Raw genomic sequence first — 17,448 nt, 5'->3', positions numbered from 1 at the left:
AAAGGTATTCTTGTCGCTTCATAACATTAAGGATGAGCCATTGTAGTCATGTTGACTATTTTAACCATGTTTTTAACTACCTTTCTGGACGTCAAAAGGTGTAATGACGTTTCTGCCTATATGTGGATCAGATACCCTCAGATTTCATCAAAAATATCTTAATTTGTGTTCCGAAGATGAACGAAGGTCTTATGGGTGTGGAACAACAAGAAGGTGAGTACTTGATGACAGAAATTTTATTTTTGGGTGAACTAACCCTTTAAAATGGCACATATCCTCATGCTTAACAGCTAAATATTTATGACTGGATATTAGACCAAACACCACTGGCCTAGAAAAGGTCATGAACCTTTAGCCATGCTGTGTGTGTGTTAAATGACAGTGTTCTGCTCTGTGTACAGCTCTTTATTTCAGGAGTGCTGCTACTGCGACTGCGTCTGCAAAGCCACAACACATCAGCCTGTTCTTTCACCCCTCATTAACTTTGATGTGTCTGCCAAGAAGCCTCAAGGTAACATCAAGGTCCTCGGCATTCGACTGAGCCTCTCTTTATCATACTCTGTTAAAAGATACTGACTGAAGCTACACCCTTCTAGAAAATACACCAGTCTGAATGACCCTGAAGTAATGAGAAAGGAATTCAGTGGCTGCAAACAGACTTACTGAAAGGTAAAAATATGTATTGAAACATTCACAACTAATTTAATTTCTGTAATGTGACATATTTCTGAATAAAACTGAATATTCAACAGGAAATGCTGTAGGGCAAGATTTTATCTATCTGGATTTAACTGGATTGTAGATTTGTTTGTTTATTAAGTTTTTCATGTTAGCATCATGGCTATTTACATGGCAAACACAAAGGTCAGTATCATCCATAAAATTTACGTTATTATATAAAACATTTCAACTTAACATAAGATAGAAATTCTAAAATACGTTTGGGTGATACATTTTGAAATATTCCATGCAAGCATGTTTCGAATAAAAGCGTTAAAATGGATTGTAGATGTTAAGCTATATGAATTTATTGGTTATTATTCTTTGTTTTATTTTAAAATATGAGCATTTAGACTACCAGGTGGATAACATTTTTTTTTTCTTTTTTAAAGAAACCCCTTTATTCAGCAAGGACACAAAAAAATGGATCTAAAGTGAGAGTTAAGTACGAAGCCCCTAAAGGGACATGGTGGTGCAAAAAATTTGGGATGGGAGGAAAAAATTATTTTGCAAAACTTTTGCGTTCCCTCGCTAAACTTTTGCGTACTCTCGAACACTTCCTTGTTTAATTCCCCGCTGGCAGTTGTTCAGACAGCTCACGTTCACAATGGAGCCGTTCATTTTATTTTGAACTTGGACTCAAATATAAAGAAATGCTTTTTAAAATATTTTTTAAAAACTATTTAAAAAAAAATTCAAATCACTTTTCTCCCACAATTCTGAAAACAAAACATGACAACACAAAATAGCATGTAATTTACTCGAGGTTCTGTCAAAATGTTCTATTTAACGTTATATGTAAATGTGTATTTTTATAAATATCTAAAATGTTATACAGTGCTCAGCATAAATGAGTACACCCCCTTTGAAAAGTAACATTTTAAACAATATCTCAATGAACACAAAAACAATTTCCAAAATGTTGACAAGACTAAGTTTAATATAACATCTGTTTATGGTTAGGTTAATAATATAACTTAGATTACACATTTTTCATCAAATTAGGGTGATGCAAAAATGAGTACACCCCACAACAAAAACTACATCATCTAGTACTTTGTATGGCCTCCATGATTTTTAATGACAGCACCAAGTCTTCTAGGCATGGAATGAACAAGTTGGCGACATTTTGCAACATCTATCTTTTTCCATTCTTCAAGAATGACCTCTTTTAGAGACTGGATGCTGGATGGAGAGTGATGCTCAACTTGTCTCTTCAGAATTCCCCATGGGTGTTCGATTGGGTTCAGATCAGGAGCCACTGAATCACTTTCACCCTGTTCTTCTTCAGAAATCCAACAGAGGGCTTAGATGTGTGTTTAGGATCATTGTCATGTCGGAAAAGTGCACGACGAGGGCACGGAGTGATGGTAGCATCTTCTCTTTCAGTATAGAGCAGTACATCTGTGAATTCATGATGCCATCAATGCAGCTCCCCGACACCAGCAGCACTCATGCAGCCCCACATAAGGACACTGCCACCACCATGTTTCACTGTAGGCACCATGCATTTTTCTTTGTATTCCTCACCTTTGCGATGCCATACAGTTTTGAAACCATCAGTTCCAAAAACATTTATCTTGGTCTCATCACTCCAGAGTATAGAGTCCCAGTAGTCTTCATCTTTGTCAGCATGAGCCCTGGCAAACTCTAGGTGGGCTTTTTTGTGCCTGGCTTCTTTCGTGGACGGCACCCATGCATGCCATTCCTCTGCAGTGTACGCCGTATTGTGTCATGGGAAATAGTCACCTCAGTTTGGCTGTCTACTTCTTTAGATAATTGCAGTGAACTTGAATGCTGATTTTCTTCAACTCTTCTCATCAGAAGACGCTCCTGTTGAGGTGTTAACTTCCGTGGATGACCTGGATGTCTCTGTGAGATGGTTGCAGTTCCATCTTTTTTAAATATTTGTACCACTTTTGCTACGGTATTCTGACTGATAAGTAAAGCTTTGCTGATCTTCTTGTAGCCTTCACCTTTCTGGTGTAAAGAAATGATTTTCTTTCTCAGGTCTTGTGACATTTCTCTTCCATGTGGTGCCATTGCTGACAGCATGAAATGGGAAGGGGTTTTAACACCCTTTTATAGTCAACTGTCTGCTGGACACCTGTGTAATGAATAATTAGACTCACCTGTGGTTGAATTCTTGTTAAATTAGACATTTGTAGTCTAAAGCTTAGCTTTGCTCCAGAGACTTTCAGTGGGGTGTACTCATTTTTGTTTAACCCTAATTTAAGTAAAACTGAAAATTTTGTTCTCTAAGTTATATTATTAACCTTACTTTCATGTAAGTTAAGTTATAAGTTAAACAGTTGCTATATAAAACTTGTCAACATTTTGGAAATTGTTTTTGTGTTCATTGAGATATTGTTTAAAATGTTACTTTTCAAAGGGGATGTACTCATTTACGCTGAGCACTGTAAATGAGTATAAAACGAGTATATTTAAAAAAAGAATATTCATTTAAAAGAATTTGTTATGCTAAAGAAATGAATTGTTGAAATTAATTAATCAAATACATTTTAACAGTCTCTGGTCCCCACCTACTGGTGTAATAATGTAATAGATACAATCTTTATTTGAAGTGTAACATTAGTTTCAAAGATCATTTACTCATTTTGATCGTGGCTGCCGCAACATCAGTGGTTATATCCGAACTATAAACTTTAATCCCAATACTTTCATTACTAATTAATTTTTGCAACACAGAAATAACAATACTGTGAAAACACTGATTTTGAAGCGATTTCAGACATAGACTGCTGCGCTCTCTGGATCAGAGGCAACGCAAAAGTTTAAATAGGCCTATCCCGGTTTTATCATAATTTTAGGTTAGACAAAGTGGAATCACTGTCTTTTAGGAATAAGATCGCGTATGAGTTTGAATTTTGATCGCAATCTTGTAATGATTAATCGTGCATACATATGGGTCTAAAGCCTATATTTTTGTATGTTATATTTGTACCAGACCTTAAAAGTAACCCGATGAACCTGATGATATGCACAAGATGCACTAATCACTGTTTGGACATTTATTGGGAGTGTTTTTATCCAGCATTTTCCAGTTCAGATTTAATTTAATTTTTCATGAAACAACGCTATTTAGCGAGAGAACAAAATATAACAGGATTTTTTGCGAGAGAACGCAAAAGTTTTGCGAGGGAACAAGTATTTTTGAGATAGAACGCAAAAGTTTTGCAAGGGAACAATGTTTTGCGAGGGAACACAAATATCTATGTGAGAGAACGGAAGTTTTGCGAGGGAATGCAAATATCTTTGAGAGAGAATGGAAGTTTTGGGAGGGAACACAAATATCTTTGAGATAGAATGCAAAAGTTTTGCGAGGGAACAATGTTTTGTGAGGAAATGCAAATATCTTTGCGAGAGAACGGAAGTTTTGCAAGAGAACGGAAGTTTTGCGAGGGAACGCAAATATCTTTGAGAAAGAATGCAAAAGTTTTGCGAGGGAACACAGTTTTGCGAGGGAACACAAAAGCTTTCAAAAATATTTTTTCCTCCCATCCCAAATTTTTTCCAAGACCATGTCCCTATAGGGGCTCCGTATTTAAGGCATTTATAATGTTACAAAAGATTTTTATTTCAAATAAATGCTGTTTTTTTTTAAAAAAAATTAAACATTTTATTCATCAAAGAAACCTGAAAAGAGTTATCACAGTTTCTATAAAAATATTAAGCAGCACAACTGTTTTTAACATTGATAATAAGAAATGTTTCTTGAGCACCAAATCAGCATATTAGAATGATTTCTGCAGGGTCATGTGATGCTGAAGACTGGAGTAATGATGCTGAAAATTCAGCTTTATCATCACAGGAATAAACTATATTTTACAACATATTCAATACATTTGTTGCCTGTATGAACAAGCTTCTTTCTCCTTTTGTCTCTATGAACACTCAATCAAAACCCACAATCAAACCCAAAAGGACTGGAATGTTTTTTAACCGAAACAGGAGTATGAACTAGAGTCGTAATCTCACATCAACATCCATGTCAGGATATCTCCTGCCTTTACTCTTCCCCAGGCATTTGGTCTTCCCTCCATCTAGCAGCTGGCACCAGAAGCCCTTCTTCGGATCGAACCTGCAGCAGGAAGGAAGGGACAAAATGGAGAACGGGCAGCAAAAACAGGGCGATGTTTTAACATCAGCCTAATCAGAAGGGAACATAACAGACAGATGGTGCACAGCAAGGCCTCTTGAGAGGCTGCCACAGGACAAACCATATTCATTGTCCAGTGGGAGATGTGGCTGACAGATGTTACTGCTTATGAGATTATGAGATACAGCATGAGAGGACAGAGGACAGATAGAGAAAGAGAGACAAGTGGTAGGGGTTTGACTGAAAAGAAAGAGTGTACATGAGGTGGTAGAGAATTAACAAGCACTCTTGTGATCCTGTCAGACTAATGGGATCCATCAGGATGAGGAGCCTACTGTGAAACACTTCAAAGCAGCTCCAAACCAAACACTTCAGGTGCTCAATAATGTACAGCATATTAATGACTCTTAATTGTCAGTCATAAAAGAGAAGCAAGAAACTTGGAGCTTTTAAGGACAAGCTTCTTACGCAAGGATCTTGTGGTAGTTGAGTGTGTTTGTCAGACCAAGAAACTTCTGGATTTTGTCCATCACTGAAGCCGGTTCTGTCCTCAGCATCTGTCCATCCAGCACCAGGATCTGAGAAGAAACAAACAGGTTAATGTAAGTCATAGAAACATTCTCAAAAGCACAACGCAGTGATGGACATACATGCACTTAGAAAGTTACCTGACTGGGGTGATAGTGTGTGAGCCAACGCTGAAGGTGTGTGGCGTAAAGTCCGGGCACCAGACATCGGCTCTGCAGGACCCTCAGTTTGATGGGCGCGTCCCGGCCAGCAGTGATGACATCATGGAATGTATATTTCTGAGCCACAGGATCATCATGAGCCCTCTGGTGCTGGGAAACAGCAAAAACAATAATGAATATACAAATTCATAAAAATACAGTTCTGTGAAAAGGTACATTTAAAAGTGTATTTAAATTTCATCAAAAATGTTCAAATCAAATTGAAAACTTAAGACCTTTTTTTAAGGCCTGCACAAATAAAATCAATATCGTATGTCCATATAGAACAAACTCATACAATCTCAAAATAAATCATGCATCTCAGAATGATAGATTTTGCTGATCAGATAATATGTTAAATGAAAGGCAACAACAGATTATTGTGCCAATTACTAGTTAAATCTAGATACTGAATGTGTTAATGTTCTTAGTCTTTATCCTGTGATGGGCCAGAGAAAGATAGAAGAGTTTATGTTGAATTAATTACCTGATTCAGCTTATTGCATAACCAATATACCAACAATACCATGTAAAAAAGATTTTATGCATAAAGTGGGAATTTTAGTTATAAACAAGCTAGAAATTCAACTGTACTTTTATTTTTAAATGTTTATGCTTTACTACTTCCAGACGCTCAGAGATAAAATATGCATTCAAAGTTTTTCTTTCAGACGAATACAATCAGAGATATATTTAAAAATATAAGATAAGATATATCCAAGCTTTATAATTGCAGATTTTGAAGTCCAAAAAAATTTCATCCATCCATTATAAAAAAGGGGGGGTTAATAAAGGTCTTTTGAAGCGAGGCAATGCGTTTTTGTGTTAAAAAAAAATACTGTTGTATACTGTCCACAAATAGACTTCTTAAAATGATAATTAAGACTTATGTTGTTCAGATTAAAACATTTAAAACTTTTTATGACTTAAAAGGCCAGATTTACTAACAGCTTGCACCAGCACAAACACTCTTTTGGCATTAAAAAACTACTGTCAGGATTTACTAAAGACACGTAGTGGAAAAATTAGCGCTGAAAAGGAGTGGACAGTTGTTTTTGTGGCTGACCTTATTGCATATGCATTTGTAGGAGTTTCCCTTTCAGATGCAAAATTTATGGGAGGAGAGTATTTAAATGAATCAAGCAAGGTGAATTACTAAGGTTTCCGCTAGTCAATTTACTAGCATTTGCGCCATTATTTACCACCCAAAAAGCATGTCTTAAACCAGACTCTAATTTGCACTGCTCTTGGTAGATAGCGTTGGTCATTATGGAAATGATCTGACTGCGTCTGCGTTCTTTAATTTGCTAGTCATCAGTAGATCATGTGCAGAACTTTCCACTCCCATCTGCACTTTTGGAATTGCGCTCTCATGCTAATTTGCCCTGTTTAGTAAACCTGGCCCTAAATTTGATAAAAGAAAATTTACCCTGTATTTATTCCTGTATTAGGGTTTTACCAGTGTTAATAGATAAAAGGCAGTATAATATAACAAATGACACTTAATGTAATGCAAATTTTGTAATGATTTCTACAGATTGCCCTCATAACAGCAACTATGAATAACAAATCAAAAAGTGAAGCATGAAACATCTGTAAAAAAAAAAAAAAAAAAAAAAAAAAAAAAAAAGTTGAAGCAGAACTGTGACATTTCAACATGACAATGAATCTAAGCATGCAATCAAATCTGCTACAAAAACAGCTTAGCTTGTCTAACATTATAGGTGGACTTCTGGGGAAAAAAGTAATAAGCTACAGAAGTGTACAATATGAACTCTATAGGATCCAGCAAAACGATGTCATTTACAATCATTTCCGAATTACATGTTTTTCCATTTTTGCAGATCTAATCTCCTGTCCAGAGCCAGCATCATGGCCTTGACTAACCCTGGATGTGACTGAATGACACATGAGCAGTTAGATACTGACCTGATACCAGGAATAGGCTCTGTCAGCTGGGTTGATAAGAATGGTGATGATTTTGGCTTTGGGCAGAAGAGCAGCTGCTCGCCGGGCCGCGACCTCTGAGTCGAAGTAGTTGGCACTTTTCTCGAAGTAGAAATCCGAGCTAGTGTTGGAGGGTAGAGGAAAGTACTCCATGTACCTACCATTAAAACAAACAATCAAACTATTAACATTTCATTAAATTTAGTCCACACTTCTAAAGGAAGCCAGATGGGAGAGAGGCATGTCAGCACCTGTAAAAAACATGTTTAATTATTGCTGCACCATTGTTTTTCTCTGTTTGGTGAAATGAATCTCCCTCTTTACAATCAGCATCGTATTCGCCTCTTGTTTTTGAGATCAAACCACCACATGAACCATCAACTACCTTCATTTGTTCACAAACTGATTAAAGAGAAAAAGAAAGGCAGGAAGAGAGAGATGTGCATCAGACACCTGCTTTCTATTAGTCACATTTCAGACTACTGAAAGGAAAAGAAAAAGCTGGTAGTGAAGGCAGTGCTGTGTTTTGAAATGACCCATAACATTTCCTCTCATGGGAACATTTGCCTCCATGTCTCTTAATACTCTTTAACTTCAAAGCATGCCAGACCTTCACAATCAATGTACTTCACAGCAGTTTATAAGAGCTATTTACTATAAAGAACCCATGACATCATCTTGTTGTCTTGCCTGTGTTGATGTACTCCCTATAGAAACAAGAAGTTAGGACGTAGCAAAAATGGGTCTGTTTAGGAGGAGGGGACCTTCTCATTCCAGAAAGCACTTGATTGGATACAGTTGTGGATACGCCCATAAGAGCAATGTGATTCAATATTTGAAATTAATCATCTGGATCAAAATTTTTGAATACATTTTTGTCAAGGCCTGTTCACACCAAGAACGGTGGAAAAATTATTCTGAAAGTAATTCCATCGATATGGTTCCTCCGGTCCTGTTTACACCTGGTATTAAGATGCGTTTTGGTTGATCGGAAAACAAGTGAACAACGCTAAATATAGGTGTAAACGGGGTCTAAAACGTTTTGAGTTTGTCCATATTCGACCACTTCCAGATGCAGTCGAAATCGCATTCGACCAAATTGCTTTCACAGTGTAAATGCTCATTTGGTTGAATGTGTTCAAACAGCCACAGAAGAATGCCTACTCTCCACTTAGTGACTTAATGTGTAAACATTATGGGAAGTGTGCTAGCAAGACAGGATTTAAACTTTGTCGGCTAAAGATCCATGTTTGGTTTGAAGACGAAAAATGTACCAAGCACAATGTTCTCTCACCATTCCTGATTTCTAACGCGTGGTACGGCGTGGTCTACGCGTGGTCTATGCGTGGTACGGCGATGCTCCCTGTATGTTTTTCCATTGTCTCCAGTTGTATGTAAAGATATGTAAATTGCATGAGCTTTTTTAGTCCATTAGATCGGTGTTGCCAAGTCCGCGATTTTCTCATGGAATTGGACTACTTTTACACTGTTGCTGCCAGTTGGAAAGCGATTTTTACCCCCTGGAACGCTATTGCCTTTTTTGACCGTAATTGTGCGGGTTTTGAAAAGCAATTGGGATGGTTTTGTTACGCAAACATGGCAACCCTGCATTAGATCTGAAAAAGCCCATACATTTACCTGCCCATAAACCCTTCCCTTTGAAGAAGTGGTTGAAAGTGGAAAAGATATGGATTAAAATACTAGGTGTAAACGGGTATGTGTCTCCCTCGTCTACTTGTGATCCAATCGACCAAAACGCATCTTAATATCAGGTGTAAAGAAGGCCTCTGTCTCGTTATTGTTACAGTTGGACTTGACTACTCTCATAGAATTAGAACAATTATTAAAACTTTATAGTTAGCGTTATAGTTATCGTCTTTGGTGTGAATGGGCCTTTATCCTCCTAAACGTTTACTTTGTCAACTTTTGCATGTACACTAGCACACCCTCATAGCTAACAAGAGATATGGATTAAAAGACACAAAACATGCATGGTCTCAAAGAGACTGCAGCCAACAAAACTGAAAGTATGGAAGAAACATTTCTGTTCAAAATATTAGCACATACCAGTCAATGCCTTTGTGGTAGTTTCGGCCATTGAAGAACTGGATTTCTTCGAAGGTCTCTTTGCTGGGGTAGTTACTGGTTAAATCGGAATGCATGCCCAGAAACAGATAGAGAGCAGTAGTTCCTGAACAGACACAAGACAACAGTGAGTGAACAGGTCTACTGTCACATGATCAGGTTTTACATAAACTCGTGGAGTTGATGCAGCTCAAGTGCTGCTGTCAGTAAAGCAAAACATTCATGTCAATTTTTGAATTTAATGTTTCACTCAAATTGTTATGTTGATTATATAATTTGTTAAATAAATAAATAAAAAGTGGTCTTCACTCGTGCTCTCAGTCATTTGGACCTCACTGTGCCTCTTCACATTCTGCTATTGAGCTATAGAAGTAATTATATGTTCATGTGTAGTATAAACCCAGAGTTAACTTGAGCAAAAGGCAGGAAATGTTTTGTATAAGATGCGATAATAAAGTTTCACTGAAAGCTTACTGAAATTATGCTGTTAGCTAATACACAAGTCTAAGAAGTGAAGTAATAACAGTACAAAAAAAAAAGAATAATAAATGAATAAATAAAATAAAGTCACTCTATGGCCCAACCCCCTAATCTAACTTATATTAAGAAGATTAACACAGCCATTTTACTACCCACTCTAAGAGTGGGCTATTGCTCCCTGAAGACATCTTTAGAAGTTTAATTAGTCAACGCTGTAAAACTGAAATTCACATTTACTGAGGAGCAGCTAGGGTTGTAGTAGAAAGCTTTACGAAAGCCTGCATTCATCTGCTATGAGCCTGTACAGGATATAAAACTCTCCCAACCCTGTGCACACTTAAATCAAGGGCATTGGGCATTCATAAAAAAAAACTAAAACAAACACCTATTCTCCCCGCCCGCCCTATAATTGCGTAATACATTTAGAAAACATTTAAAAATCTCAAAAACACTTTTCAGGACACCATTACAAAGGTTGTAGATATTTACAAATGAAATGAGATAAAAAATAATAAATAAAAACCCACATACACACACATTTAAGTACATAATATGATTTCGTATCCCAAAATGAAACATAATGGCTGTTTTTATTATTTAAAAAAAAAAAAAATCTTATTATTAGAATAATAAGTATACATTGGATTGATTTTAATAAGAGAACATATCTGGCCAACACAGCTAGATGGTGCAAGTGCACACATGTGTGGAGGTGTAGCGTGCTGAAAACACTCACCAGTTTTCTGAGGTCCGATGATAAGCAGCTTGGGGAAACGGTCACAGGTCTTTTCCTTAGACCAGATGTCTTTATGTCTTTTGTCCTCACAGGGGTCCTGTAATGGTAAGAAATAAGCTGAAGTGAAGTATAACCTATACATCACTGAAATGAACACCTTCACAATAAAAAACACAGCAGTGAGTCTATGGTTGTGCCTCAATAACCAGCGGGAAATTATGAAAAAACTGGAGAAATTGTTCTCATTCAAGCCAGCATGAATATTAAAAAAAAAAAACTTGGGCGTTTTACCAAATTACTCAGGGCAAGATGTAACCTACGTCTGAATATGCATACTTCCCAGCAAAAAAAAATTAAGTCAAATCAGTAGGATGTCCAAAAGTTCAGGACATGCTCAGGAAATATAGGAATTAGGATGAAGCCTGAGCACTTGGCCTCAACATAAGCAGAAAAAGTGCATTATGGAGGGATGGCTGTTATCCAGCCAAACTAGTCAAGCATGTCAAATATCTTACAACACATCAGCAGAGTCCAATAACAAGCAGATTTTATATTAATTCAGACTTAGCCTTTAAACTCGCCATAACAACATCCCAGAGGTGGCCGTTTTATGGGATTAACTAGATAAAAATCAGTTGCATAAACCAACCCCTGTCAAGAGCTTTGAAGCATCTCAGGAGAAAGATGCCCTGCAGCAGCCATTTTGAGCCCTTTATCCATCACAGCTGAAGATGCAGGCAACGGTGGTAATTAATTAATAGTTTTAACCCTTGCCTTTAAATTAAAATCTTGCATGAATGCAAGGTGGTCAAACGGTGCATCAAGACTGTGAACCACAAGCAATCCAACACCTGTCTGTCCTAATGAGTAGATTAACAGCCAGCGCCCCGGCGCTAATGACCGAAGAGTCTTGCTTAAGTACACGCAAGTGCTAAAAGAAATATTATACTGAATTAACACATCTGTGAATTTATTACTAATGTACTCATGGGATGACAGTTTATAACAGTAAACATGAGCTCTGTTCCGAATCCTAGTGATCTGCCTACATAGACTGCACTGTAGGCACACTTCGAAGGCTGTTCCAAAATCCCGAAATGCACTGCGATGTGTTCAGTAAGAAAATACATACAAGATGGTGGACTGTGAATAGAATATGAACTATAAATATTAGGGGTGGCTCGATACATCGATTCTCGATCGATACATCGAATCTGGATGGATCCTGACATTTTCTCTCTCTAATCGATTCTGAGCTTAGTTTTAACAGCAGATGGCGCTCTAGGCTAGTTTTTAACCGTACACTGTCAAACGCTCATGAAGAAGACTGCTGGACAGCGCTCGTGCGTTTGGTTGAGTCATTTAAGTGGTTAAAGATACTTGCACATCAGCTCAGAATGCTTTTATGATGCGAGATTTGTAATTCGCTTCAACCTTTTCAAACTTTATGAATGATTATTTTAGGTTTAAGTGGTGTGTGTAAAGGAACTAGAAGCAGGCAGTGTACAAGTGTTTCTAAAGCACATATAGTAGTGCCATCGGCTGTTTAAAAACTAAACTCAGAATCGATTCGAGAGAGAATCGAGATACACTGGAAAATATCAGAATCAGTTCAGATTCTTTGTATCGCGAATCGAGATTCGATGTATTGTCCCAGCCCTAATAAATATACACTACTAGTGTTGCAAGATATACTGGTACTAGAAAGGTATTGCGATACCCTGCTATTAAAAACGGTATGATACCACATTTTATGCAAGTTTTAAATTTTTTTAAATGTATAAAACTATGAATTTTCTAGTTCTGTCATATTGTTCAATTACTTTTACTGTTTTAGTTTTTTTGCTGAGGTATCGATTCAGTATCGTATCAAGGTATTTTTATCGAGGTATCGTATCGAAGTCATAATTTTGGTATCGTGACAACATATTGCCACTACCATTCAAACGTTTTTTGAAAGAAATTACTACTTTTATTCATAATATTCCACAATATTATATTTTTTATTGTATTTCAGATCAAATAAATGCAGCCTTGATGAGCATAGGAGATTTCTCAAAAACATTTGAGCTGTTGTGTACTAATTCATTTAGTATTCAAAAATGTACTATCATTCACTATTTATGTGTGCCGAGTATTTTTTGGCTTACTATGAGTGTTGTGTTGTTAGTTTAGCAACATGCTAACTCTAAGGGAATCAACTGTAAGGTGAGTCTCATGTTCAAAACAAAACAGGTCACCTGCCACAGGCAAAATTACCTGTAGTGCGAGGTATTAATTTCCCAGCCTGGTTACTACCTTAAACGATATAGCTGCCCATGTAGGACGTAGACATCAAGGCAGCACACTAGATTTTGGAACAGAGCCAAGGGCATGTTGTATTAAGTCTAAAATAAAAACCTAAACTCTTTCCTCTGCATGTAACAGCAGCTTGCAGATTTCTTGGGAAAACAACTGCAGAAGAAAGAAGATTATTCAGAGCAGGGCAAGCTGTGGAACGCTGGAGAGCCGACAGAAAAGATGGGACCTCAACCTTGACAGGAAACGAGAGAGATCAAAAGAGGGATTTAGAGCTTTCAGGCACCCACTTTCTCTTTCTCTAAGGGTGAAACAAAACAACGGAGTTAGAGACATGAAATAAAGAAGATGGATAAATTGAAATGGGGAGTGGTGGTGGTGGTGGTGGGGGGGTAAAGAGAGAAAGACACTTCTTCTGCATTGCCTCCAACTTTCAACTGAATTATAGGAACCGATTTTAAAAATAGCATTCTCTGATTTCCTGGCAGGCTACACGGAAAACCATTTTCACTCTTTGTACATCACAGTAAATGTGAAGACAACCATACGAAACCTTTTGCCACATATTACAGCAACAGCGCTCAACACTCTCAACCTCTGCTGATCCACTGCCACTAAATAAAGTTGTATTTGTTTCCCATAATGATCCCAGGACAGAACAGACCCCCAACAGAGCTCCTTTGTTACCTGCCAGATGGGGTCCCTCTCCTCAGGGAAGATTTGGAAATATCTCTGTGCCAGCTGTACAGGCGGAAGAGTCTGCAGTTTCAGGTTGGTCCACATCTGTATGAACTTCACCAGGTTCTTGAAAGTGTACAGGCCAAGACGGTCATTCCCGTAGTTGGACAGGTGGGTCATGAAGATGCTGATCTGGTTCAAAATAAAGCGTAAGAAGTCATGAAGGCCCAACCCAAAGATTAATGTCCTATCCTTTGAACAGTTGACTTCAAAACCACTCTAAATTCAATGGATCATTCAGAGCGTCTTATTGAGCCCCTTTTGAAGAATGATGTTTGGGATTCTCCTATTAAACATCTGATGTGAGGGTTAGGCCAGGGTACAAATTACATTGGGACTGACCTCCAAAAGGAACCTAAAATGTTGGGGGAGGGTCTTGAAACATATACTACTGTTCAAAAGTTTGGGGTCAGTAAGATATTTTAATGTTTTTGAAAGAAGTGTTGTGCTCACCAATACTGCATTTATTTGAAAAAGAAAGAAAGAAATACAATTTTGTATTTACAGAAAATTATTTGTCTATCCGCTTGTTAAGTCATGACGTAAGGAACGCCATTTCTGGGTCCAAGCCACAGCTCGTTTCACTTGAGAATGCCATCTTGACGGCCGTTTATGAGCGCTATTTATTTATAATAAACATTTAACATTTTAAAATGTTAAACATTTAAAATACTTACAGTCTACACAACAGCCGTGCTCACAGTGTCACAGACATTAATATTTTAACGATTTATAAGATGAATCAGTGTCTGGCCATCTGAGATTTTGGTATGGAGATAAAGGTTATGATTATAATTTTTGGTAGTATCAAACCACATCATATGTGTATATTAGCACCGTTTGTTGTTTTCTTGCGGTATGAGATAGAGCGTTTGGACCCGGAAGCGCTGCCGCGTGACGTCAGACTTAACAACCGAATACAGTTTTTCTATTGTACTATATAGTAAAATTTAATTTATTCCTGTGATGACAAAGCTTAATTTTCAGCATCATTACTCCAGTCTTCAGTGTCACATGATCCTTCAGAAATCATTGTAATATCATGATTTGGTGCTCAAGAAACGTTTCTTCTTATCAATGTTGAAACTGTTGTGCTGCTGCATATTTTTATGGAAACTGAAATTATAAATGTCTTTATTGTTACTTTTGATCAATTTAATGCATCCTTGCTGAAAAAAAGTTTTAATCTCTTTGGGTTTCGAGACATTTTGAGATCTATAGTAGATTGTGAGTGCTATATTAATCAATAAATCTTTCATTAAAAGCATCAATAAATAAAATAATTAATATTTAAAACTATTTTTAAGATTAATAATTAATATGCCACTCACAATCCTCCATAGAGATATGGAACATTTGAACATATGTGCATATGCAAATGAGATATGGCAGCTATAGTGTACAGAGAGATTTGCAGTGAATAAAGACTTTTTACACTTTTTTCTTTTAAAACCCAACAGATCATGCCCCAAAAGTCATTGTGTGATTCACACACTGGTTTAGATATGATAAAGAATATAACAGTGTCAATACTCACTGGGTTGAGGAGGACAGTGAGGAAAAGCTCTCCTCCATTTATGAGTTTGTCCAGCTCTTTAGAGCCTCCAGGATACTCATTGTAGAAGATGGTGTGAGTAAAGAGACCACAGGTCTGCCTGGGTAACACCTGAAAAACAAAGTCTTTTCTTTCAATATGTAATCTCTTTATTTAAAATAATCGATTTTCAAAAAGAGCCTTATATAAACATCTGTGACATCAAATTCAATTTTATGAATTTTGTGAATATTTCACGATTTTGTAGAAGCTATAAGCCACTTAAAGGTATAGTTAAAGGTATAGTAGTTAGTTATATAAAAAAAAAAAAAAAAAAATCACATGCATAGATCATAATCCATACAGCTCCAGGGGGTTAATAAAGGCCTTCTGAAGCAAAGCTATGTTTTTTTGTAAGAAGAATATCCATATTTATAACTTTATAAACTATAATCACTGACTTCAGGTAATGGTTAAGTTCCGGTGGAAGAATGACCTCTGACCAGGGTGCGAACTACGGGGGAGCTAGGGGGAGCTCGGCTCCCCTTAATAAGACATGGGCTCCCCTGAAAACATGATTTGTGAAATTTTGGGGGGGGTCTCAAAAAATTTGACAATGTTATTTTGACGTGCAATTTCAGTTTTGTGTAATGTGATCATCGTGGATTATTATGTGTAAAATTGCAAAAATATTCATTCATGCATGATGGCGATTTAAACCTAATTCACTTCAATGAAGATAACTATACATGCTATTCTTGTCATGAGCATCAAGGTGTGGGGGTGCTGCAGTGCAAATCTCGGTGCGGTGTTAAGCAAAGAAAGCTGACCCCAGGCCTGTGTTAAGGTGAGGCATGTTATTCGCAATTATGTGTTGTGGCTGGGTTGTTATAGGTGTGCGTGACTCTCGATGTATTAGACCTAATTTAACGGAGGAATTTTGGTATTCTTCTGTAGTCTGACGAGTAACTTTAACCGTTGTTCTTGTGAACTCAAAGACAGCCTGATGCTTTGTTTATAGACTATTTGTAGGTGGCTGTTTGTTGTTTCACCTATCAATTCGTGTCGATAATGCATAATAGGGTACATCCTGTATAGTGATTTATCCTATATAGTGCTTGCATAAAGCAAGTAGTGTACACAGTCGTAGCTGTTATGTATCTTTGTAACTCATTGTAAGCCCTCTTTTGAGGCACGTGCAAGCACCCCTTAGGTGAGAGTAGACGCCTCTTGCGGTTCATACAAATAGGGTTGGGCAACAAACTCAAGCTTCTCTTATCTAATATTGAAGTCCTCTGACATTTCTCTTTAAAAATTTGGGTCAGAGGTCACTCTTCCACTGGAAGTAGACTTTCATACGGCCGTTACCTGAAGCCAGTGATTATAAAGTAATAAATATGGATATTTTTCTTACAAAAATACATTGCTTCTCTTCAGAAGGTCTTTATAAAGACCCTGGAGCTGGTATGGATTATTTTTTATGATGGATGAATGCACTTTCTTGGGCTTTAAAATCTAGTGTACCATTCACTCCCATTATATAGCTTGGAGGAGCCAGGATATTTTTCAGTATAACTCCAATTGTGTTTGGCTAAGAGAAGAAAGTCTTACACACCTAGCATAGCTTGAGGGTGAGTAAATTATGGGATAATTTTCACTTTTGAAAAACTAACCCTTTAAATTACAGTCTATTACAGATTTTAACATGGTTATGGAGCTCTTGTAGGCTTACTGCTGTATCAAAATCTAAGCAGAAATGTTTGTTTTTGGCTATAAGGCAAATTAGCTGTGGTGTTGACAGCTCCACATGTGCAAATAAAGAAACATTTTGTATTTCATCACCCATAATACGTAATCTCATTTGAGAGTCACTTTAGACTGGAATGAGAACTGAATGACTGAATGACCTCACTGTAGAAAAATAAAGTTCCACCAGAGTTCACATGTAATGAGTTGAAGAAATGTTTTTGCTCTAACAAAACATCAACCCTGAAATAAGTGGCCCACACATCTGCATACATGATCTTATTTGACAGCCGATGATGGTAGAATGGAGATGATT

At 37.1% G+C, this 17,448-nt stretch overlaps 1 protein-coding gene across 2 annotated transcripts in view; it reads right to left on the bottom strand.

The window, feature by feature from the left end:
• The window catches only part of ndst1b (N-deacetylase/N-sulfotransferase (heparan glucosaminyl) 1b), a 110,675-nt gene that overhangs the window by 3,721 nt on the left and 89,506 nt on the right, over positions 1–17,448 (bottom strand). For both annotated transcript variants that reach the window (XM_051877169.1, XM_051877170.1), the window contains exons 8-15: positions 15,390–15,518; positions 13,802–13,984; positions 10,817–10,913; positions 9,583–9,706; positions 7,498–7,672; positions 5,509–5,679; positions 5,309–5,418; positions 4,720–4,822 (exon numbers count right to left, since the gene is read on the bottom strand). In XM_051877169.1, the coding sequence (XP_051733129.1) occupies positions 4,720–4,822; positions 5,309–5,418; positions 5,509–5,679; positions 7,498–7,672; positions 9,583–9,706; positions 10,817–10,913; positions 13,802–13,984; positions 15,390–15,518 (1,092 nt within the window). The remainder of the gene's footprint in view (positions 1–4,719; positions 4,823–5,308; positions 5,419–5,508; positions 5,680–7,497; positions 7,673–9,582; positions 9,707–10,816; positions 10,914–13,801; positions 13,985–15,389; positions 15,519–17,448) is intronic.

The sequence above is a fragment of the Ctenopharyngodon idella genome, chromosome 21, assembly GCF_019924925.1.
Source record: "Ctenopharyngodon idella isolate HZGC_01 chromosome 21, HZGC01, whole genome shotgun sequence".
Classification (NCBI taxonomy): domain Eukaryota; kingdom Metazoa; phylum Chordata; class Actinopteri; order Cypriniformes; family Xenocyprididae; genus Ctenopharyngodon; species Ctenopharyngodon idella.
The sequence above is the reverse complement of the archived record's forward strand: the minus strand, read 5'-3'. Positions and strand labels throughout refer to the sequence as shown.